This window comes from Dermacentor andersoni, chromosome 3 (assembly GCF_023375885.2).
Source record: "Dermacentor andersoni chromosome 3, qqDerAnde1_hic_scaffold, whole genome shotgun sequence".
In the NCBI taxonomy this organism is placed as follows: domain Eukaryota; kingdom Metazoa; phylum Arthropoda; class Arachnida; order Ixodida; family Ixodidae; genus Dermacentor; species Dermacentor andersoni.
Genome location: NC_092816.1, coordinates 188,074,075 through 188,100,256, shown reverse-complemented (window position 1 = coordinate 188,100,256; position 26,182 = coordinate 188,074,075). Strand labels below are relative to the sequence as shown.

General features: G+C 45.2%; 1 protein-coding gene across 2 annotated transcripts in view; it reads left to right on the top strand.

Moving 5' to 3' along the window:
* Positions 1 to 25,185, top strand: part of Nab2 (Nuclear polyadenosine RNA-binding 2) — a 156,100-nt gene extending 130,915 nt beyond the window's left edge. For both annotated transcript variants that reach the window (XM_050172740.3, XM_050172738.3), the window contains 3 exons: positions 3,502 to 3,617; positions 10,379 to 10,439; positions 24,935 to 25,185. In XM_050172740.3, the coding sequence (XP_050028697.1) occupies positions 3,502 to 3,617; positions 10,379 to 10,394 (132 nt within the window). In that variant the 3' untranslated portion in view covers positions 10,395 to 10,439; positions 24,935 to 25,185. The remainder of the gene's footprint in view (positions 1 to 3,501; positions 3,618 to 10,378; positions 10,440 to 24,934) is intronic.
* Positions 25,186 to 26,182: the final 997 nt, after the last annotated feature.

Here is a 26,182-nt window from a genome sequence, read left to right as displayed (position 1 = left end):
GGTCCTCGTCTGTCGATGTCACGTGGTGGTACAATGCCATCACTGCATGCTGCATTGCAGCCACATCGTTGGAATTGTTCCATAGGGCCCAGCCATTATAGTCGGTCAACTTGTCCATGAGGGCCCTTGTCAGCCTGCCCTTTCCTCCTGAAGCCTTGCCACTTTTCTGCACAAGGTTGCGCAGTGCTGTTCCCATCCTCTTCTGGACGTGGTTCAGACATTCCTCTTTTGAAATGGGGTCCAGTTCATAAACATTTTCTTGCACAAGGGCAGAGAAGGTGGCACTATCTCCGCCAGACACAAGCGTTGTGTGACGGAAGTTGTGCTTTGGCACTGAACGAGAGAAAAGGATGCCCGCTGCCTCAACCTTTATCCTCCCAGACTTAGAGTCAGTGTTTTTCTGGCACACATGATCATCCTGCCAGCTTGCGTAGCCTGGGCCTCCAGGCTTTGGTCCTACTTGGCAACCAAGGCACTGGTTAGATAAAACAATGGCGTCCAAGATGAGGCCCGTGTGATATTCAGTTATTGCATCAACTGGAGTCAATGGGAGTCTTTTTTTCTGGCTTCGGACATTTGGGGGTCGGCTTAAAATTGGGGCCAGCCTAGATTCGAATAAATAGGGTATTTATTTATCTTTATCGCCTTTAACGTTCCTACCACTTTTGTTATCATGACTACATCTGCTTTGTATTTCTGTTCCTGCCCCTCCCCCCCCCCTTATTTAATAACCCGAAAAGTTAAAGGAGTACTGACACAAAACTTTATTTGGTTTTCTCTGCTTTAATAATTAGCTAAGGACCCAGTAATCATGGCATGAAACCTGATTTACTTAAGAGCATGACAGGTAATTATTTGGAGTCTTGTTTGTAGTGACTAGTGCCAGTTTCGGTTTCACAGAGCAATGAGATGGGCCAGAGAAGGAATGTAAACACAGCTGGGCATGTGATTGCAAGAACCTCTGATGTATGCTCCGATGTGCACTACAGGGCGCATGCTGGCGTGCGAGCTTCTTGTTGCTAGTCCGTCTGCTATGCCTGCACGTGCTTTGCGATGTCCTTGCCACCATCGTTGTCGTCGTTTTGTCTTCATCCTCGTTTTCATCGTCCAGCGGCGACGATTTCCTGCAGACAGGAGTTGCCACCATATTAGACGTGGGCAATCACTTTCTATTCAACCCACTAAAAAGCAGCAACTCGGATATGGCAGCTGGCGACAGCAAGGGCGAACCTCAAGACCCTTGCATCGGCCACGTTTGGTGGTCAGTGCAGTGCAGTCAAGTTGATAGTGCAGGAACTCTACGGAATACAACAAAAATTGCCGCTTAATTCTGCCGTTTGCAGTGACACGAAGACCGTCTTACTACAAGCAACATCTGAGAAGAAGAGCTCATGCAAGCAGCATAGCAGCCAACGAAAATTCATGATGTAGTGTTTTCTCAGTTGTTCACAATCCTTCCTTGATGGCGATGTTGCAAGGTGCTGCATTTAGAAGTTGGCTGCGTGCACATATTTTATAATTGATTTTAAATATGTTCTAGGCTATATTCGCCGTCGATATCTTGCAGACGATGTGTGTCTACCCACATAAACGGATTGCAATACGTTATCTCCACTTCAAAATCTTGTGTCAGTATTCCTTTAAAGGGCCCTTCACCAGGCCCTACAGCAAATTTTGGTTATGTGCTGATAGTTGTTACCTGTCCTCTAGGGAGCGTTCTGCCGAAAAAATTTTCAGGAATAGCTGAGATAGAAATATTTCAGTGCCGTGGGACACATGCTTTCTGGAGGCGAGCTCCACTGCATAGCAAGACACACTCTCCACTCGCATTGTTTAGCCTCCGCAAGCGAAATTCCTTCCCTGCGTTCTCGCATACCGGACCTCGAGGATCGAGTGATGCGTACGTCGTCATTTTCTTTTTCTCCTCGTTTTTTTTTTTTTCTGTGGCGCTGGGCATTTTTTTTTTTTTTTTTTTCCCTCACGGCGTTGCGCACAAGCAGTTATGATTGTCTGGTTTTGCGCAGCTCATGATATTGGGGTCGTACAAGGACATATGACTAGCGGTATAATTCAGTGCTACACGTATACTGAGGCAGAACAGCCGAATTGCAGAGCACGATCATGCGCTGGAACACGGTAGAAAATGGCATAGTTTTGGTGCCTGTGCATGTGACTGCAGTACCGTGGGAACAAGCAGACGATGTGGAAGTACATCTCTCTTGCTTCGGTGCGAAGTAAAAAAAAAGAAAGAAAGAAGAGAGACATTTCACTCGTGTGTTTTAGTATTTCTCTAAAGTTCAATGTGTCAAGTCTAGCTACAGATTTCACAAATAACTGATGTTGCCTTGAATAATTATTGAAGTCATGTCAACACAAGTAACCTCACACTGCGGACCCGTGTACGTAGGCGGAGGGGCACCAGTACGTCACCGTCCGGCTTGGACCGCGGTCGCCGCGAGGGAAAGGGAAAATGGCGTTCGGATTGAAATTTCAGACCTTTCTGCGGTGTGTAGCCTTGTAATTCTTTGCAAACATGATCGTTAGCACGCATTGTATGCTCTGCGCTTGTCAGCTCGAATGGCCAGACCTTGTGAAGGGCCCTTTAAGGGTTAAACAATGATGAGGATGATGCACCGCTCCTGACCACCAGTTCATGTTCTAAACATAGTCTGGAATTTTTGTGAACAGAACAGGAAAACGGAAACCGCTGAACTCATTGACCATGTTGCAACTGTCAGCGTGTGGTGACTTTGACAGGTAAAAGTGGTAGGCCTGAACTGAACAGTTGTGCTCTTTGCACTTGTGCTTGAATATCGTGCGAAGTATCAGCTTATTGCATGTGTTATTTGATTGTCTGATTGTAGCCTCATGCTGCTGCAGGTCCTCTACACATAGACGAAAGTGCAGTCAATGTGGGTCGACTGCGCTTTTTTAGCTTAGTGAATGTGGTATCCACATTCTGGCGGGGCTAGAATGCAAAGATGCTCGCATGCCTAGCTTGCAGTGCACATTGAACAATCCCAGGTAGTTAAAATTATTCCGGAGCATTCCACTACAGCATCTGGTAACCCTTGCACTGGTTGAGAACATAACTGCCCATCAGTCAAGCCATTTCAGCGCTTCTAGCTGTGGCGTTTCCATAGCTGATGTGTGGGTTCGGGACAAAAGTCAATTGAAGCATTGGCATGCAGGTGCACTGGTTGAGCCATGCAAGCACGGTTTTGATCAGAATGTTTTGGATACTCAGTATATGCGGCTGCTCTTTGCTTATGATTTCAGTATGACTCGTGTATTCTCTGTGAGCATGCAAAGTTATCCCCAAGTTGTACATGAGTGAATTGCAGTGCTTGATGATACCAGCACATTGCCAACGAAGTTTAATGCAGAGACGGGAAAAAAGAAGGTCATGCCAAGATAGGAAGTGATGGAACAAACTAGTGGTGTGTCATCCCTTTGTGTTCAAGTTAAACTGTGCCCGCTGTCTTCCATCTCTTGGTGCAGCCATGCAAGTTTGGTCCGGCGTGCCAGTCGTCCTCGTGTCCGTACAGTCACCCAGAAGGCAGCATGCCGCCACCCAACAAGCTCAAGTGGACATCAGCCACTGCCAAGAAAGCAGGGTTAGTGCAAATCGGGCACTTTTGATTTTTTTTTTTTTTTGTAAGCATACAGAGAAGCATGTCCACAATCTGTATGCAGGAAAGTAGCCCTGTGCAAATGCAGTAAGATCTCCTTCATATGTATTAAAAAAAAAAGGCATCGAATGATGTACTAATTGGGAAGATGCACAATCCGAAGTAATTGAAAAAAAAATCCCGAAACTCAACTGTAGCAGACATCTATGTAGCACAAACATTGTGCAAATCATTGTAGCACAAGATGCTGACGCACTTATTTGACGGGGCCCAAGGGCCCTGAGACATGTGTTGTTGTTTTTGCAGCTTAACAATTAAAATTAATTCCGGGGTTTTATTTGCTAAAACCACAATATGACTATGAGGAATGCTGTAAGAGGGGACTCCAGACTAATTTTGACCACCTGGGGTTATTTTACATGCACTCAATGCATGGCATCCTTGCATTTCGTGCCCTTCGAAGCGAGGCGGCCAGGATTTACGGCTTCGGAAAGCTGACGTTCGCTCACTTCGAATTACCGTATTTACCCGAATCTAACGTGCATTTCTTTTCCGATAAAATCAGTCCAAAAATTGCGTGCCCGTTAGAATTGAGTATGACCCTAAATCTGCGTTACCATATCGCCATCGGCATTTCAACATGGCCGCCTCATATGCCCTTCGAGCCTAGCTGCCGTAGCTTTCTCCATGTACTGTAGTATGTGTGCTTAGACAATGCTTCCTTTGGCTTAGGTTAGTGCACCATCCGTCTTCCCGTTTTCTGCATTTGCTCTAGCAGCATGGAAGTGCTGACTAAGAAAAGCGATCATGTGTGCGGAGACGAACGAAAATCAGGCTGCCTCACGGGTGTTCGGAGTTCCCGGTCACTTGCATGCGGGACTGGTGTTAACAGGAGAGGCGTTCTGCACTGGCGGCTGCTACATACGGCACATACACACGGCCCCTATATTGAAAGCGATCTGTGACATAGACAAGAGTCTACGCATCTAGGCGCACCGTGCTGTGTTCTCGTTGCTTAGTTCGCGTCGAAGTGAGAAGCCACACAAAGGTAAATTCTTTCACTCCTGCTACCGCACTTCCTCACTCGAGCGTTTAAAGAGTTTCCACGGTCATTGAGTGAGATGTGTTCATGCTTGCTTGTGCACGCGTGACACCATGCTTGTTAATTTAATTAGTAAGTGAATGTTTAAAATGTTTATACTGCCGATAGAACTACTATCCTTACTTTCGTATAGCTGTCTACTAATTTGCTGTCGTAATCAATGCTTCGCCTTTCGGATGAAACTGCGACTTCTTTTATTTATCCCAACTTTGGTGCATTGGGAGTAAATATTTGTTTTTTTCCAAATGAGAGAAAGTTGTATTCCTGTATGAAAGAGTGAGGTGAGTGATACTGTAAAGGACTTTTCTTTATTTAGGTCACGGCAAACGGGAGCGTGTTAGAATCGAGGGGGCTCTTTCCCCCTTTTTTTTTGTCACGGAAAACGGGTGCAGGTTACAGTTGAGGGCGCGTTAGAATTGAGTAAATACGGTAGGCCTGGGTCAGCAGCTTCTTCGAGCGGGGTAGCTTGGCTGGAAATTTTGATGTGCCCACTCGGCACAAATTGTTGTGGCACCAGATGCTAACGCACGTTGAGCTCGTGAGACCCAATCGACTCGAGATGTGCATTGTCTTTTAAAACAGCAGTGGGAAACCAAAACGAAACTGAGCAGGTGGGCAACACCAGAATACGATGCCATGATGCCACCAGAGTGATACATGACCAGGGTGTCTACCAACCGGGAAAACCGGGAATTCTCAGGGATTTTGAGTAGTCTGGAAAAAGTCAGGGAAAACTCAGGGAATTTGGGCCTCTATCAGTGAGAGTTAGCGGCAATTTTATTGAAAGGGTCGAAAGTCGCGGTAATGCTGGCTCGAGTAGCAGACAGGAATCATAATGAATCGTCTTTGACGCCCTGTCGTCGGCAGGAGGAGTTGCCAGTGTACAGTCAACGAGCGACTTTCCGGATTCCCGATAATTTGGACGGCTTGGCGGCACCGCCACGTACCCCATAGAGTCAACGTATCAGAACGTGTGAAATTTCTGACGCAAGAACTCTTTGCCATCCGATTTTCCGGACGTTTTGCCGTGACTGCAGGTCTGAAACGGCAATAATCAAAGGCACCACCGCTGCCGTTTTGATTACTTCGCCACCTCGAACCGGCTCTCTCGCACGCAGATCCTCTGGCACCCGTTGCCACCACTGCGGCAACGCTAGGCCTAGCTGCTTCGACGTTCGCTATGAAGCTTCTTGCCGTTGGGTGCCGAGTTATTTATTGAAAGAATTACCTGCTGTCAGCAATGGCACGGACTCCACCTTAGTGGTCCTCGCGATTGGCTTGGAAACTTAGAAAACACGGTGCGCTGCATAATGCCGGTTCCTGAAAGTCAGCTTCGCCTCTGTACAGAAATGTTACTTGGTAAAGCTTACGGAAAAGTATTGCAGTGAAGCATAACAAGCGTGGGAAGGGGCTATTGCCACGGAACACAGTATGTATTCCTTAATTATACACCCGGGCACCTGGTATTTCCTGTCAGAGTACGAGCACCGGTATGCCTAAGATGTGTACCGACAGGCCTTCAGAGCGTTTTCGAACATGCCTGTGGCGGTTTGAGCCCCTAAGGGCAGTAAATGACACGCATTTATTTTTTTCCAACTGGCCGATTTTTCGGACGTTTTCGCGACCCCTAGGGAGTTCGAAAAATCGGTCGTGGACTGTGCAATTGATCAAGATGCTTCAAATGGTCCTTGGGGCGAACGAGTGGCGGAAGGCGGACAAGAACAGAAGGGACCTACGCATTGAGGAATAAACGAGAAAAGAAGCTTGCTGCCGCAGTTTTGAAGGAGCTTGAGCTCAAAACATAAAGTTTTGGCTTATGCCGAGATGCACGTGTCCCTCATCGAAACCAAAATAAACTCTTTAAAGCAGTGAAACACAACACTCGGGCGTCGTGCGCGGGCTGAGAGTATGTTAGGACTGTTGAGGTTGACTTACGAGCTGTTGAGAGAGAATCTCAATTGTGACAGAGTTCGGGCCTCATCCCACTGAGGTTGCTATCAATTGATAGAAATAGCTCATATTAGAAAATATTTGCTTCTATATGCATCTCCTTTTTATTCGTATTTGATAATGTCCGACCCCATTTGCAATTTTTTTCGAAGACACTTTACTTGCTGTGCATTTTACTAACCCCTGCCTTCTATTCTGTTTTTGAATAACATAAACACTGCTCCTTAGTATTCAAATTGGATTAAGTCGCTTTGTTATTTTTTTCATGTGCTTACTAGAGAGTAACAGCATCAGGCGGTATGGTTTCAGTCCGTCTTGACATAAAACATAGTTCTGCATCACTCAGGGAAATTTGCAATGGCACTCAGGGAAAACCTGGAAAACTCAGGGAATTTGGAAATGTCAACTTGGTAGACACCCTGATGACGCTTAGTTCGCGTTCCTGTAGGAGTGAATGGCAGTGCGTCTGGGTTATTGCCGATTAAAAGTGTGCAGTACTCTTCCTATGCGACACGCACTGTGAAACAGATAAGTGAAAATGCTCATCATAACGGGTTGGCGGCGGTCACTATGAATGGCAATGTGCAACCACCTGCGAGGTCATTTGCCTAAACTGTTGGCTGGAGCTCGGGAAAAGTAATAAACAGTAGTATCGCTTAACCGAAATAGCGTGACATCACCCACTTGTCTATGAAAAACGAAACTTGGAGAGAGTGCAATGAAAGGGCAGAAAACATGCAGTGTTTATTCAGTTCGTGTGACAAAAGTCTTATTTTCGTTTGATGCCATGGTGGCCAGCAGCAATGACGGCGGCCTCAAACTCGAGCTGCTAGCCAGCTTTTCCGCCAGCCCCCTCTTCTCACCAAGTACTTCCATGAGGCTAACGTAACGCGCAGCTTCTGCCACTGTTGGGCCTGAATCGCCAGTGCTGTCGCTTTCCATGTCGTCCTCATCACTGTCGTTAGGCAACACTTCGGCAACAGCAGAGGCAGCGATGGCGAAAAGTGAGAGCTCAAAAAGTTGAATATTGTAGCCGACAAAGTTGCGGTCTGAGCAGCACTGCTGAGCAACTTCTCCTTCGCATTCCAAATGCCACATACCGTAGTCAATGGTAGATCATCCTGCGTGCCAGCACTGACTTCTTTGTGCCGCATTCAATAGCACGAATGATGTTCAATTTTTCTTCAGTTCTGAGCACCCGGATTTTGTCCGAGCTTCGGCGTGACACGAGTCCAAACTTGCATGACACCACAGCACAGGCCACCACAACTATGGAGGAAGGAAAAAGTTAGTAGGGAGCATCGTGCAACACAATTGAAGCTGAGTGTGGTGGCCCAACATGCAATCGCACGTCGAAGTGCGTGGTTGGATTTAGTGTTCCCACTCTTAAAGCTGAGCCACGGCAGGGGAGCCGAACAAGTGCGCATCGAATAACAACTACTGGCATAGCTACTGGGAACCAAACGTCCCAGAAAATCTCGATTCTTGCTCCGTGATCTTGACGTAAGAGGTCACATGTTGGGCCACCACTGTGCAAAGGGTTGGCTTCACGGAGCATTCGCTTGCCAAGACTGGCTGTGTGACAAAATGCTCTCTCCTAAATTTTTCCTTCCTCCATGGCCACAACATTCGCTGGCATGGCGCCGAAATAATGTTGATGTTGCTTCACCTTTCCGAGTGCCCTCTGCATTTGCGCTTGGAGGCCGTTCTGATCTCTGAGGCTAGTGTTTCTGCTGGGCTGACCTACCGCCGTAATTGCACGACGAAAAGTAGAAATGTAATGCAAAAGGATAGAAAGTTGGGCGAGTTGGTACGGTAAAATGATCTTGAATTGTAGCTTGAAGTGACACAGACAGAGACTAGAAACAGACAGGACGAACGAAAAGTAGAAACACTACATTTTAACCGATATGTACGCAATAAAGGGGTACAGTTTACGTAGATACGAAACACGTTGTGTTTAATGGCCACTGTGTCGAGGATTTGAGTTTACTACTTTTAAAACGAAACTACTGTTTAAGTGGATACGGTTGAACTAGGTTTTACTGTATGAGAATAGGAGACCGAGAGCAGCTGGCATTTTCACGTGACACGGGCAGGCAAGTACTGCGAGGAAGCTGCTGTTGAGACACCTACTGCGCTCATTCTTGTGTGCCTTGCACCTTTTCTTGTTTACATGCAATCTAGTGACTGAAAAATGTATCATACAATCACCATTTGGCTATATACTAAACATTGGCGCTGAAAGATGAGGTGATTTTCAGGAACATATTAACCACTTAAAAAGAAGCCTAACTGTATTGGGATGAAGGCTCTCCTACATCTGCAACACAGTTCGCTTATCATGAGGCTGTTTGACCACTGGCTCTTCATCCTCATCAGGGCCATCAAGATCTAAGGCTACTATTTTGGCATATATAGCTGGGGTGACAACAGGAACATCAGCGTCGGCCAACGTGAATTTTGTAAAATAGTCAAAGTCTGTGCATAATCACCCAATTGCTTCACCACAAAGCACATTGTGAGACAAAATAGCAGCCACCAGTGAGAGGGAATAACGTAGTGCTATTCCTTTTCTAGTAGCCAGCAGATATTTAAAGCATTTCGTGTATTATTGTATTTCCACAGGTGTTTTTTCGTAGCCTAGGTTTTGCCCCCCACGGCAGAATTCAAATCGCTGTAACACAGACAAGTTCTTTCTTCCACAATAGCTTACGAGGGCAAATAGTGCACCAAAAATTATTGAGCACAATTTTTTGAGAATAGAATTGGGAGTAGCTTGCACGCAATATCTGGGACGTTTGGCACAGAATGGCCCTCATGAAAGTTGCCCCTTTCTTTCTTGGTATGCTTCACCACAATACGTTGCGTATGCTTGACCGCGTAACAATGCTCTATTGCGGCAAAGCTGACATTGGGGAACTGGCATTCACAAAGCTTATTCCGTGCCATACTTTCTGTGCTTCGAAGTCATTGGCAAAAATGGCAAAGGCAGAGTCGGTGCCAATGCTGACAGCAATGAATTCTGCCACTGAAAAACACTGCACAGAACAGCAAGAGCTTTGGAAGCGAACGTCTAACCAGCTAAGCTTTGCGTTACCTTGGTGGCTATGGCTGCCAGTGGATGGGCGTGTGAGTGTGTTCAAAATGGTGGTGGGGGTAGAGGGGCTTCGATTAAGGCTGTTTTGAAACTGTGGTCGTGGCAGAAAGTCCAGAAAATCGGACGGGGAAAGATTTCAGCATCCGAAATTAAAGCATCCATGTAGATCCATTTTATGGGATCTGTGGCAGCATGTCACGAAGGTGTCCAAATTATTGTGCATGGCCGAAAAATCGGAAATCCAGAAAATTGTTCATTGAGTTTACTTCTGTCAAAATTGCTAGGTAATGCAATCTTTTTCATTACATATCAAGGTCATTTGATCAAAAAGCAGCAGCAGTATTTTTTCATAAGTTGTGCTTGCCTTTTGAGTGGTGTCCATTTCATCTAGGATGGTATCCATGAGTCCTGTCGCTTTCACTTGTGGATGCAGTCTTTCATTTTATAAGTACTGTAATGGTTTCATGTAAAAATAAATGGTCCACAGGAAGAAGAATGCTCATGAAACAGTGGAGCTTTTGTTCATCTTCCAATGCAGATGTGCAGAAGTAAACAATTGTGAACACATTTTTGTTCCTGATTTTCACTCTGCAGGGAGACAGCTGCCTGAGCCATGATCACCATGACATCTGGTGCCCTCAAGTGCTGCACCCAGGTGAGTTGTGTGAGGGGGTTGGCATGCGAGGACACAGGGCAGCACTCAGTGCCAAAAGCGATGTCCTGCTGTCCTCTTTCTTTTGTCCTATCATAGCTGAGTCGTAGGCCTTCTGTAGGACATCTCTGCAATGCCTGATGTGGCATAGTGGTTTTTGCAGTTATCATTGTTAACAGGGTCAAAGTTTTGTTGCATGCTCAAATGTAGCTTCAGTAATGTAACAGCATGTAACCACTATGGGTTACAGGCATTCTACAGTTGAGGAAGAAGCATAGCTGATATGATCTTGTAATTCACGCAGCTGTTGGCTGGTGATCTAACAAAATTGGGTAGTGGGAGGGGGGCAATCGGTCACAGCAAAGAATCAGCTGGTGTGATGTCAGAAAATTTGCAGGCATAGGGTGGAGTCAGCTAGTACAAGAGTTGGAGATTGTCACGAGAGACATTGAAGTTCAATGCATAGAGGGTCCTATAAAAATTACTGGAGATGACTCTAGCATAGTTCATAGTACAGTTCAGACTACTTATAACGTAACCGCTTAGAGTGCAGGAGCGGCTTTAATGTCGTGTTTTTTGGCTCCTGTTTATTTTAATATAGAGCTCCATCTATCCACTTGTAGTGTAGCCACACAAGATGAAATACCAGTTATTTTACTCCGTGTCTCTTCTTCCTCCTTCGCATCACCCTCGTTGCTCTCTTTTTGCACCTTGTTGAGAAACATGCTCGCTGGCCCTCTTCTCTGTGGGATTTTGCAGCAGCCACATTATGACCGGTATTTCATCTGGCTGCTGCAAAATCTCACAGACAAAATGAGCAGCGAGCATGTTTCTCAACAAGGTCCAAAGAGAGAGCAACAAGGGTGACGCGAAGGAGGAAGAAGTGACGCGGAGGGAACAAACAATGGACTTGGAGAGGGGAAGAAGTGTTGGCATTGTGTTGCAGGCTCATGGGCATTGCCTAGGCAACGGAGAAGCCCTTGCTCTAACCCAGGGTTCACCTTACAATGGGTTGCAGTGGAAATGCCACCCACTGTTCTATATTACCACTCGCCGTCACCCCACCTTACTGCCCACCACTCCAGGTTTATACCACCCACCGCTGCAAGCAATCCACCAAAATTTCAAAAATATTCTTTTTTCAATCCACGGTCGATTTTTTATAACAGGGAAGTAAAAATTGATTAGAACTGACAAAATCACACTTTCCTAGTGCGCTGTTCACAAAAATGGCGAAGAAAATTGGGCGTCGAGAGGTGTCATCATACTTTAGAGCGAGCAGTTTCTATTAATGCCACACTGCCATATTGGAACTATAGTAAAGAGGAGAGATCTGAGTTTTATAGAGTATGCGGCACTGTATTTCACCATGCAAAAATAAAAGCAATAGAAGTGAATTAAAAGTGCAAAAACTAGCATCGTGATTCGTTGCCAGCGTTGGTTTCGTGCATTTTGACAGTGGCGAGCTGTGCATTTCTTTGCCCTGCAAAGTTTAGTGATTGCAGTAGGATGTGTTGCTGGCTCGTCTTAGTTTTGTTGTCCAAGGTATTAAATTGGTGACTCAAATTCAAAGTGGCAGAACATCACATCAAACAAAAGAAAAAAAAAAAAAAGGAAACGAGACAGAGCAGCTTAGTTACATAATCCCCCCGCACTCCATCGAACTTGTCCAATGCTCAAAACTTTAGGGGGAGAACTCTGCTCTGGCGACTTATTGTCAGCACGCACTCCGCACTGAAAGTGTGTACATTTGTGCGTCGAAAGTGTGTCGCTCCTTGGCTTCTCAGTTTGTGTGCGGAATGTAAATACAGTTTTTATTATTGAAATATCACAGAGAAATTCTTTCCAGAATTTTGCTGGATGCTGTACTTTATTCAAACTGTATCTATTCAAAATTTCGTGACAGTCAAAGCTGTGGGCGTGTTTATTGTTCGCCCATCCCAATGTGCGTTGTCATGAAATGGAAATCTTGGATGTGTAACCTTGACTGTGCTGCCAGTTTAAGTGGTGTTCCGTAAATTGAATTTAAAGCATTTAGGCTTCATGTCGGCATGCGAGCTATTGCCATTCCTGCCAGTACAGGCACATGCAAACTTGGTAGGCGATCGCAGAATAGTTGCTGCAGCTGATAACCAGTGAACCCAAACTTCGCTTCTACCACGCTGCCCTTAGTTAGGCCCGGGAGCTTAATTTCACACCTGTTCTTCATTTAATTGTCTGTGGGCACAAACATATTGTCATGTAATTAGTGACAGTGAAGAATGCAGCAAAACTGTGAGTGACAAAACTAGCATTTTATTGGGCAAATCTGTGCCCTCAAAAACGGTACACTCGGAGAAAAATGACAGTGGCGAATACAGTCGGCGATCGTCGAAAACCTCCTGAGCGGGTCGAACACGTCGGCTTTTATGCAGGAGTCATTGAAGGTTCCAGAGCGATTGCTGGTGCCTGCTTGTCTTCTAGAAAGTACTACAGTCAACGACCGATTTTTCGGACCCTCTAGGGAACATAAAAACATCCAAAATTCAGGCAGTCCGAAAAAATGAATGCATACAAAAAAACACACCCCCTTTCTTTTTTTTCTCGGTTCTATAGGTAAAGGGCGAAGTACCAAGCTTCCGAAACCCTGCCAAAGCATCAGTGAAGTGGCTATAAAAAGAGGCATTCAAAAACTCTGTATGCAGCCGACTGCCGGTTTATTATGTGCATGTGCATCGTCGGGCAGCTGGTGTTATTGCTGCAGTGCCTTGAAGAACTTGTTGATTGTTGTTTGGACGGCGCTCCGGTTGCATGCAATCATATTCGTTTCGATCTGAGCAAGGGTCATGTCAGCACTGTACGCCGATGAAAGAGTCAACAGTGCTCGTGTCAACTTGGCGCTTGTAGGCGGCGTAGGCATTGGCTCCTCATTTTAAACATCGGAGTCTTCTGAATCCCCCACAACCTGACGGACTATTTCCTCGTCAGTAAGTTCTACGCAGAAGTCGAACTCGTTGTCACCGTCAACAAACTGTTCAAAAGTTGCAGAGCACACTTGACACAACAGCACAACCACACACCACGTTAGCCAAAATGTGGCCACAGAACACCTATACAAACGTGTTACGTGGCCTGCGCAAACAAACGAAATGGCGGCGCTCCAGAAACACCGCCGGAAGCGGAAGCGCGGCGATGGACATAGCTAGCGTGGCCAGACCAAATCGCTGTGTGACGGCTAGATTGGGCTAGTTGTGGTTCAAAGCAGTGATATGCTTCGGCTGCAAGTCGATTTACTTCGCAAGGGCGCTGCGCGAGGAGCCAAAGGACCTTCCGTCGCTTCAAAAGGTCAGGAAAATTAGATGGCAGGGGGTTCGAGCGTCCGAAACTTCAGATGTCCTTATACATTGATTCTATGGGGCTCGTGGCGGTGCTGCGAAGACGTCCGAAATATCAGGCATGTCCGCAAATTTGGGCATCCGAAAATTCAGTTGTTGACTGTACGCAATTTGCGTCGCACATGCATGCAACCAGATTACACAAGGTTCGATGACAACAGACAGTGGATAGAACCATCGATAACATTAGAGAAACTTCCGATACATGCAGGTGTGGCCTATGCTCAGCAATAGCAATTGTTAGACTGTTAAATGCGGTCATCCGATAAAGATAAGTACATGTATCAATATCAAGGGTGAGCTTCTTGTGACAGCATGCAACCCGACATCCCCACCAGCTAGGCCTAACTAGTGCTGCTTCATCTGTAGCTGGCAACCAAAGTTTCATCTTGTTGCAAAGTGAGCAAAATACTTGGCAGTGGCCATACGGTACTATGAAAGCATAGGAAGCACCTCCACAATGAATTGAGGGTACGGATGACATGTGCTATGCTCAAATGGCAGCAACTTTTTTCACACACTCTGAGAACAGTTTACACCCTTTGGAGTGCCCCTTCTGCCACACAACAATAATCGTCATCTGCCTTGATGCATTTCCTTTCTTTATAACGCTGCGAGCCCGGTACTTTCCAGTAACGAACGACAGGCGCGTTATCAGCATGATAGCATTTCCTGTTGGAAATGCTATCATGCTGATAACGCGCCTGTCGTTCGTTACTGGAAAGTACCGGGCTCGCAGCGTTATAAAGAAAGGAAATGCATCAAGGCAGGAAATGCTATCATGCTGATAACGCGCCTGCCGTTCGTTACTGGAAAGTACCGGGCTCGCAGCGTTATAAAGAAAGGAAATGCATCAAGGCAGATGACGATTAGAAATGCTATCATGCTGATAACGCGCCTGCCGTTTGTTACTGGAAAGTACCGGGCTCGCAGCGTTATAAAGAAAGGAAATGCATCAAGGCAGATGACGATTATTGTTGTGTGGCAGAAGGGGCACTCCAAAGGGTGTAAACTGTTCTTAGAGTGCAGTCGCCATGTTTTCAACATTGCTCACGCAGATCAGTCCGAAAGATGGAACGAGGAACTGTACGGTGTGCAAAATTTCAGTTGCCATTCTACATTGGTTCCATAGTGTTGGTGGCAGTGCCATGGGAAAGTATGAATAATCGAGCAGGTCTGAAAGAAATAAGGTGTCTGAAAAATTATTCGGCGATTTACTTTATTTTACACCATTTTATTCTTTTTTTCCCTCCATGTGCACTTTTCTGCCTCATGCGAAGACGGATGTTAACCTTTCAATGTTTGTAAGTTTAGAACGATGCAAACATCCCAGACCCATGGTTCGATTCCCTAATATGCGCGGCTCCGGTCTGCATGTTTTGCACACCTACACCCTTTGAAAAACGTTTTGGCTATAGTGCAGTACCAGTAATAGGACACATATTTCGACTGCAGTGACTTACTTTGTGCAGTGAAATCTCAGTACACTTGAGCCTCAGTATAACAAAGTCATTAAAATCAGCGATTGGCATCGTTACATCGAAGTTTCGTTACACTATAGTTTGACCTGTCACACAACTAAGTATAGTTGCCTATATATCTTTCTTACATGGAAGGGACGCAAAATTTTTAGAATTTTAAGGCAATTAAAAAAAACAAATTTGAATGAGAAATATTTCATTTTATTGAATTTGAGAGTCGGTAGCAAAAAATATGGTTTCAAGCCGTGTTGACGATATCTTCACATCGGCAGTACGTAGCGAAGCCAGCCTCGCCTTCACGTTTTCTCTACCCCCGTGGCTGATAATGTTGTGTGCAATGGGACGAAGCTGTCATGAAAAGTGCCGGCAGTGATGAGCAAGCACTTCGTCTACCTCTCGCTGCAACGAGTCTCCAAAACTCTAGATTATGCATTCTCCAGCACTAAGCCCACGCGAAGACAGTGCACATCATCGCCACACCATCGTGTCACAGCCATAGGGTTTCCTGCAATTACTAGAGGGAGCTCTGGCGCTGTGATTGTTCAGCCACCATGGGAATTATGGGTAGTACATGGACTTGTCTGATCTTCGTGCTTGAGGCTTCAGAAGCTTATGTGGCTTCGTTTCTTACGCTTTATCTTGGCCTAAATTGAATTATATTTCAAAGCAGTTTATACTTTTTTTTTACTGCAGAAGGTAATAAGACTCTGCAGGCATACATAATCGCTTCTAATTGCAGTAGTTCCACTTGTCCATGTGACTGTGGTGATTAATGGTTTCAACATTGGGCTTCTGTCCTGTGTTCGAACTCTGCCGTCGGACAATTATAGTGATATTTAACTATATGTAATGCAGTACTTTTTCAAGATTGATCACTTTACAAAATCACAAATACATTTACAATCAGAAGGACAAAGTTAAGGCAAATCCATGTACTACCTATGATTGCCACGGTGGCTGAACTGCCCTGCTTACAGCTCCCGTGGACACTAGTGCCAGAATTCTCTCTAGTAATTGTATGAAACTCTATGGTCGCAGCCGCTCTTTGCACACGCGGAAGCCTGCCTCTAAAATAGGGTGTGCGGCTTTGCATATGCATTCAGCCATGCTTGAAAAGGACATTACCGCACATTCGCACATTACCGCAAGCTCGCTCCCTTCTCCCACTTCCCCTTGCTCGCATGAAAAGACGGCGCTCATCAAGCCAACTTCTTTCTTGGGACACCCTCGCACGCTTACACTCGTACCCAAAGCATACAGCGTGCAGGGTGCGAATCACACTTAGACATTGTACAGAACATGATCCTCCTTCACTTCAGCAGTCGTCGTACTTTATTATATTAAAACAGCCTCCGCTTCAGTTGTTGCTCTTTGTCACGCAGTGTGCAATTAGAGAGGTTCGTTTGCAAGTAGCCAATTATAATTCAAACATTTGACCATCTCTACCTGTGGAAGTTTCCTTTTGTTGCATCTGTATTCCATTGTGGTGGCAGTTAGAAATTTAGTTGTATTGAAATCATGTGTAAAAACAATTCATTATAGGGAGGGTAAGTACACTGTGTTCTATGATCAAGAAGCAGGGCACCCGTACCAATCACGCCATTTTGATATAAACGCAAATTCCTCGCCAAACTGCACCAAACTGTGCCAAACACGCTATCGCAGCAAAATTTGCATACACTAAACGGTTTCTGTATCATGCTAGGCTGCTTTAATATTCAGCTAAAGGCATTGCTTAATACAGTTTCAGTACAGTGCTTGTGTTGGTTTATTCTGCGTTTCGTTGTTTTGAAGTGCACTGCCATATTCCATTATTTCACCAAAATTTAGATTGGCCTGCTCCAAACTGCTCCAACCTGCTCCAAAATGCAATTTTACTTGCTTCGAAAATTGCTACAGAATGAATTTGGGCAGTCCCAACACTGAAGAAGCCATCAGTTCTTCATTATATAGAGAATTCTGTTATATTGAAGTACGTTATATTGAGGTTTAACTATGTAACGAATTCCATGAAACCACAAAAGATCATTTGCTATTGTGAAACATCGTTGTATCGAAAACACCTGTGTTTGTGCTGGTGACAAGAACTCCACAAGATAGGAGTCAGAACCTGCATTAATGTGAAGTCATGTCTGCCTTGTGTGCGCAGAGCTCATAGAGGCTTCGGATCTGCTCACAGTGCACAGCCGAACATTCACACATCATACTGACGGTCACCGACAGGGAGATTATGCGCCGCAGTTCTATGCATCTTATCTGCGATAGGATGAAATGCTATCCTGCAGGGTGACAGTGATCATGATGCTGTGATTTTCTGGCACCTGCTGATTATCCTACATGAACTATGTGTGTTTTTCAGAGGCCAGATAACTCGCTTCAAACCGTGGCACCCACTACGCCTAAGCTCACTGATAATCCTGCTTGCTATCAGTAAAACGCACAGCGAGCACTTACAGCATTCGTGTAACTGAGAGCTGTACATAATGCACCGCTGTGCATCATCACCAAACATTATCGAAACCTTGGAGAATCCACGAATTTGACTGCTTTTCTTGCAATCAGCAAGTCGGCAAATAAGCGAACTCGCTGATTGATCTCGGGATCTGGTGGCATTTTATGCAGACGTGCCTTTCGCTGGCAATTTTTCTCGGCAGTCCTTTAAGATTGTCATGATTGTGAACAATGCAATGGGCACAATTGCAATTTTGCGGTTCCAGAGAGCATCATGGCTCTTAGTGCCATGCCGACAGTGCCAATTTGTGCAGTTCTTATTTCTGCAGGCTGCCATTACTGCGAGCGATGGCGATAAGGTTGATGTGGATTTGTAATCACAGCCGTCCAGAAATAACTACTGTTAATGGTGGCCCTAATTTTTCCCAGCTTTGTGAGATGCAAATGTGTGCAACATTTCAGGCTACAAATTCATTATCTTTAGGTGCGACTTATACAGAGAATTAAAAATATTCAGTCGTTCTGAAATATTCCGTGTTTTGAAATTGGTAGTACTGAAATATTTTTACGTTAAAGCAATAGGCTTTCAGCTGGGGATCTTAAAAATGTTCTTTAAATCTGAAGTTTATACTGACGATATTGTATTTGAGCAGTTATTACTGCACTGCAGTCAGTCATCTACTGTGAAAATGATGTGTAGTACTACAGTCGAACATTGATATAACCAACGCAGATGTGATGAATTATTGGATATATTTAGGTAAATCTAAGATATGCAAATTTGTGCACGTCTGCTTGTAAAGAAAATTTAATACAGTGAAGCCCCAATTATACGACCTTTCTGGGACCGTTGTCAATATAAATAATCTGGGTGTTGTTCAGTTCGACCAACAAAAGTTATGTTTATAATACAGTGCAGTCCACTTATAGCGATACCACGTATAACGATACATCGGTTCGGTTATAACGATGAGCAGACTTAAGGTTGTCAACCAATACATTAAAGCTATGAGAAAAACATATATAGCGGTACGTTATTCACCGCATATCAGATATAATCATTAGTATTTCGCCTTCTGGATGGCGTTCTCCATGCGGAATAATCGTGAAATTTGCATTCCTCAGTTCCCCTTACACAAATGATGCCGAGATGGGGCGATATGACTGTGTACACGCATTCATATCTGCCGCCATTAACCACGCAGCGCGTCCCGCTCGCACGCCACAGGATGGCGCCATACGCCTTGCATCCGATGCATCTGCGTCGAAGAGAGAAAAAAAAAAAGGTGAGGTGGAGCGGCGCCTGCCCTTTCCCCCTTTTCAGCGAGTGCAAAAATGCGCCGCGGAAGCAGCAGCGGACAGCCCGGTTGATAGAAGATGGCGCCAACAATGCGCAAGGTTGTATTGCTTGAGACGAAGTTGCAAATTTTGCAAGGCCCAAAATGTGAGCTCACACAGGAGCGCTGCGATCATGACGGCTGCAACCAGGGGCCGTGCCGCTCAATAGAAAAGCTGGGCCTTGTGTGCCTGGGCTTTGTGTTCCTGGAACCAACACGGTGGAAGCCGCTGACATTACTGAGCTCTGGAAGCGTGTCACCTCTGACGATGGAATAAGTGGTGCTTCGATGGAGGAGTTTCTGGGTGCAGATAGTGCCGCCTCGTTATGTGAAGAGATCTCTGACTGGGGGATCGTTGTTGCGACATACGGCAGCGTTGTGTGATGGGAGCGAAGAGATTGACATATCAGACCAGTCTTTGACACTGACCTGGATGTTCACACAAAGTGCACTGTTGTCGATTGAGTCGTTCATTGATTTCATGCACGCTTAATTATAGCTGCTAGTGTTCGCGTAGCAGCTGTACACTGCAGTAGTGAAGCTGGAACTCCCGCGAAAGCAAGTGCAGATTTCTATTTCAGCGTGCCTAATGCTTGATATACGCTGTTTAGAGGTACAAATAAACATTTTATTTTTCACAGGCTACATTAGACAAACACCATCTTTTAGCGCAAGTGGTGAATTTGGTTTTGGGGTTGCAAAGGTATGTTCGGCAGCTTTCTTTTACGGCAGTCCAGATATAGCAATGATCGGTTATAATGATTGGATTATTAGTACCGTATTTACTTGCATAATGATCGCACTTGTCAGAAAAATTGACGCAACATCAGGGGTGCGATCATTATGCAGGTTAAATTTCCCACGAAAAGAAAGAAAAAAATTTTTCGTCTCGCGTTTGCTGCGTTACACCAAAACAAAAATGGCAGCCGGCGGAGCAAGCCGAACGTGCTGAACGAGATTTTTTTTTCTCCTCGTGAGTGCATTACGTGCATTGAAACAGTTTCTTTCGTATAAGTAATGAATAATATCGTTAATATCGGCAAGTTTGCGGCAATAACGTACCCATGACCACTTTGAGGGGACGGAAACAGATGGGCGTGCTTAGCTGCCAGTGACATAGAAACACATGGCCAGCATGCTGCAGAAACTGCAGCATCTGTCTTCACTACTATCCTAATACGGCACGTTTCCTCTAAGGGTGGGTGAATATCTTAGCTGTGTTACAAGCATCGGCGTATGACTAGGGTACACTTTTAACGTATCAGTGTAAACGTGGCTACTATCGTTGCCGCTCGCGCTTTGTTGCGTGCTTACGAGTGCAGATGGGAAGAATCGAAAGGCGCTTTTTTTTTGTTGACCACAACCATTATAAATCCTACACATAATAAAGGCAAGTTTGGTTGCAGCTTTTTTTTTAGTCATGGAAGTGGGGAAAGTGATGAAAGTAATGAAGTGAGGCATCTACTTAAGAATGTTTGGTGCGTGCAAACCGCTTGGTTTGTCTTGAAGAGTCGTTCACGTAGCATTTGACAGATGGTAAACGCGATCAATATTAGCTAGACTTGGCACACGACATATCGCTGCGGCAAGTTCGGGGTGTGATCATTACGCGGGAAATAAAAAAAATCGAATTTTGACGACAAAATTCAGGGGTGCAATCATTACGCGAGTGCGATCATTATGCGAGTAAATGCGGTAAATGTTGCTATCATTCCAAGTGGACTGCACTGTACACAGCTTCATATTACAAAAATGCAAAGAGCTCTAATATAAACTATAGGCTAAATAATTTGTAGGACTCCGTAACCAGAGCTGCCAAAAAATTAAATGTGAGAAGAATACTGCACTGCAGGTGCCAATCACGTTATATGGAGGTATATTTAGCGCACACTGTACTGCAACCTGCACCTGGCAGCATGCAAAAACTTTTTTTTACCTGCCTATTTTTTCCTATTCTTACAGACCTACTTAGGGCCTCGCAGCAAAAGCTTTATTTCAAGCAAAACAACACATGCAAGGAGATCACCTGCAGCGTCACCCGCACAGGCAAACCCCTGAATTCGGATATTGCATAGCATATCCACGAACGTAGGCACAGGCATGGCAGCATCCAATGTGGCAGCATCCAATGTGGCAGCATCCGAAGTGCCAGCCAACAGTGTTGGTATGATAGAGCAACCCACGCACAACTGGAAACCCAGCAACAGACACGTGAGAAATGTTGTGTGCTCACGCATAAACAAAGCTCCAAACTGTGTGTGTGAACATACGTATTGAATACGATCTGCATGCCTTTGGGTTTCTAATCGGTTCGATCTTGGCACATGCCTTTTCACACTTTCAATACGCACTGGGGCGCTATTCTCAGGGGATTACTTTCAGAGATAATTTCACCTTTGCAAGACTCTGCACTGGACACATTGAAGTACACGATCGACAGCGCTCTTGGCACAGCACCAGAAATGTGTTGGCGTGTACGGGAAAGCGGAACTATCTCCAAAAGAAAATGTGGAGAAGCATGAGCGGGTAGTCAGAAAGAAAAATGCAGAGAGAAAGAGATAAAGCACAATGAGACAGCAATGCGGGCAGTAATTGAGCGATGCCAAGAGGGGAAAGAGAAATGGAACAATGAGAGGACAGAGAACACACGGGAAGGAAAACGAGGCTCCGAGAGAGCCCGGAAACCAGTGTGAGCTTTCCCCATGCGAAAGGGCATTCTGCCTATTCTGAAGGAAGAGATGACACCACAGTGGAGTTGCATGAGGCTGGCAGCACTTCTCACGTGTCCCCCATTAGATTAGTTCGCGCGTCAAGGCCGTGGCTGCACATGGCTGAAAGCGCAGCTGAGAGCATACACAGTCGTGCACCTTCTTTAGAGGTTATCTGCCGCTTATGCAAAGAGTGGCCGTGGCACCATGTAAGCCGTCGTCCCGCACATTTAGTGTCAGAGGTTGCGTAGTCTCGAGTTTGGTGACCCTTTAGAGCGAGAGGCTGACGAAGCATTCACTCCCCACTGCTGGCGCTTTTCCTGACAGCGTCGTCTCAGTGCGGGCGATGCTATCAGCAGTGGGGGCGAAGTGCATGTAAAAGCAGGGCTGGCTTCACTTAATTTGTATAGCTGATGTGAAGATATCGTCGACATGCGTGGCACGAAACTGCATCGTTTGCCGCTGACTCCCAAATTTATCAAGATGAATTGTTTTCTCATTCAGATTTGCTTTTTTCCATTGCCGTATAATTCGGAAAATTCTGCGGCCCCTTTCTGTGTAAAAAGATATTGATCGACGACTGTAATTGTGTAAGATTACAGTCGTCATTAAATTAAAATTAAATTAAGTTTGTGTAAAAGGTCGAATTTGAATACAACAAAATTTCGATATGATGAAGCAAATTGCCGATTTTACCGACTTCATTATATCAAGGTTTAACTGCATTTATGTTTTGCTGCAGCATCTAATAAAACAATGTCAGCCTGCACCTTGATTCATCCAACTTCCTTGCTTGTAGCTTTAGACGTTCTTGTGGCATTATATATTAGACTTTGTCTTTCTAAATATCCAAGCAATGTTCACTCTGTAAACACATGAAGGCAATAAACTTATGTGCGCATGTGTAACCATTGCAACTTGTTTTATGATGTCATACATAGTGTCTAAATCCATGCCGCTGCGGTGGTTGCCTCTGATATACACAAACAGATCTCAGAGACAGTGCTTTTTTAGGCTGCATGTGTCGGAAGTGATTGCAGAGCCTGACACACGTCATGACCAATATGAAAATGGTGAATTTGCGAAGTCACTAAGTTGTTTGAAGTCATAACCAACTTCAGGCATATCTATGTACCGTATTTACTTGATTCTAACGTGCCCTCGATTTTAACGTGCACCCGTTTTTCGTGATTAAAAAATAAAAACAGTGGAAACCTCGATTGTAATGCGCACCCATTTTCCATGACCAAAAGAAACAATACAATACTGCGCACGTCGTGCTTTCATCTAGAAATACTATTTTCTCTCATTTGGAAAAAAACGGGTTTATTCCCAATACATTAAAGTTGCGATGAATAAAAACACAAATGGAAGTGGCGCACCTTGCTGCCAAGATTTTCACTTCGTCGGTACGAGTCGCATGGGGCAACAGATATCACTCGTCGTCGCTACCAGACAACTCCTTATCGCTATCAATAGACCAAAGCATTTCATCCTCAGTGCCGTCTGTGCCATTCGAAATCCCGCACTTTTTAAAGGCCTTGTTGACCATGGCAGACGGGATCGTGCACCATGCATCTTTCATCTATCCAGCAAAGTCCTGCAGCGAGGCGCACTTAATTTTATTGGCAAGCGTGAAGTCGTAGCAGCCACTGACAAGCCATTCGGTGTAGAGCACCCGAATTCTGTCTTTCACTGGCTTTTTCAAACAAACATCGAGCGGCTGGAGCTGCGATGTCATGCTGTTGGGTATCATGACAAGGTCGGTGTTGCATGCAGCCAGCTTGCCCTTGATGCGCTGGTCAAGGTGGCACCTGAACGCGTCAAGCACAAGTATTCCACGCAGACCCAAACTCTCACCGGGTCTCTTCCGCCAAACTTTATCAATCCAGTCAGCGACCAAGTCCGTGGTCATCCAACCTTTTTCATTTGCGCGCACGATCACGCCACTCGGAAACATGGTTCCTTTCGGGAGCGTCTGCTGTCTGAAGATAAGATACGGTGGCAGCTTGTGCCCATCCACAGTGCAACAAAGCATTGTGGTGACTCTAGTTGTTTTTGTGGCCGGAAGACAAAACGCGCACTTGCTTTGCCACCTTCTTTTCAACGGTTGTGGTGGGAGGCATGTCAAGTAGAGCGGCATCTGATTGGCATTTTCAATCTGTCTGAAGTGGTAGCCGTCTCTATGGCGCAACTTCAAAATGTACTGCTGAAAACTGCAATTTCTCTTCATATTCTTTGGGCAATTTTTGGCATATCCCTGTCCGCCTTTGAAGAGAAAAGCTATTTCTTTTCATTAAGTTTGATAGCCAGCACTTGCTCACTTTGAAGTCACTTCGCATTAGCCCTTTCTGTAGAAATAACATCATTGCCTGTACCTTGAGCAGATCGGTCGTCACAGGCCGCTGCGCCGCTCGCTGCTTTTGCACGTATTCCGTGAGCAGCTCTTCTATTTCGGCGAAGCGGCCCTGCTTTGGTCCACTTGTCCACAATTCCTTGTTGCTTTGCTGGAGAAAATGTTCTCCTTCTGTTTGCGCCAGTCCCGCACGCAAGTTTAATGAACTCTGAACACCCGTGATGCGGCCCGATTTCCTGCCGTCTCCGCGCACATGATAACATTCCTTTTAAATGCGGCATCATGGCCGACTCGGCATGCCTTTGCAGTCAGTGCTTCCATGCTGATTGAATAAATGCAGAAAACGGGAAGACAGGCGGTAAACTAGGTTACACCAGCGCCTAGTTGCACATACAACATGGAGGTATGCACATGGAGGAAACTAGGCAGCTAGGCTAGAAGTGCATACGGGGCCGCCATTTTTCGAATGCAGATGGTGATATGGTAACGCGGATTTAGGGTCGTACTCGATTCTAATGCGCATGCAATTTTTGGACCCGTTTTATCGGAAAAAAGGTGCGCGTTAGATTCGAGTAAATACAGTAAGTACCCATAATCCCCATGTTAGCTGAATCATCATGCAGCACTGTAGACTGTAGCCACTGTTTGGTTTGTTGGTTTTGATACCATATAAAAAACCATTAGGCAATGCCCTCAATGGTGCAGTTTGTTGGAAAGCGGTTGCATTGACTGTGAGCAGTGCTTTCTGTGTGCTTAAACATACTTGACAGAACAAGATTCTTTCTTTGCAGCTTCTTTGCAGGAATTCCCAGTTGGCTGCCCAAGATAGCCAATCACAGATGAGCTCCATCCTCGTCTGCATCAATGTTGTTACTGCCACATCTGTGTAGCTGTTGTTTTCGCCATCGACGTTCTTACTAGCGGGTTTGCATCGATTCTCTTTGTTTTGGTTTTTTGCCATGAAACTTGTAAATAAATCTTAGTGAAAAAAAAAAGGAAAACATGCATGAAAAAAGAAAAAAATTGGTTCTGAATTTTCGAATTCTGACTCTGGCTCGTTAACACTGAGATATGGCATGTCAGTATCTCGAGCACTTATTGGTGGCTCGAAAAGGCACTGGCTGCACATGTGAGCATTGTATGCTGATCATGGGAGTATCGCAGCAACAACTTCAACAAGATGTTCCTAAGTAAATGCAAACACTTGCATTTACTGAGTAATTTATTTATTGAGTTCACACCCATGAAGTAACACTTAAGCTTTGAGAGATTCCTCACAGGAAAGCTCTGAGTGAATTGGAATGCCTGGGGTTCTTCATTACGCTCCCCAAAGCATGGTACATGGGCGTTCTTGCATTTCACCCCAATCAGCATGGTCCTGTAAACAAGATGACACGGTAAAAAAATTTACAAGGGGTATTATACGGTTCTATATAAGCCTCACTGTGATTTTTTTTTTCTGAGTAAGGGCAGCCAGTGCGAATTCTGCTTGTTAATCATGACGCACATCCTTGTGTCGTGCCCCAAATGCACCAGTCACAGTGGCTCACTTGCTATGGTACCGAGCACAGGGTTGCACAGTGACTTTTCAGACTGGCGGCCACATTGCAAATGCAGATAAAGTCCAGAAACATGAAGTTACAGCTCAGACCACTTATAATGTAAACACTTACAGTGCAGGACCCAATATAATGCAGTCTTCCCAGACTCCCGTTTATCTTCCCATAGAACTCAATAGAGAAGCATGCCACATGAGACGAAATATTAGTCATAATGTGGTTGCCAGAAAATATTGTTGTGGCTGCTGCAGTTGGGGTTATTTTCGAGCACACATATATATAAAGTCTTATCCCATATGAAGCTGTCGACTGGCTGTAGGGGGTAGCCGTTTGCTTCGCTCCCCATCCAAGATCCGACCAGACAGCTTTAGTTTGTGTCTGGAATACATTCGTGAAATGGGATATTTTTTTTAGTCAATGCAGGGTACATCAATGAGCAGCAGTCTTGGCTATGCGCAGTAGTAATTGCGAAACTCTAGA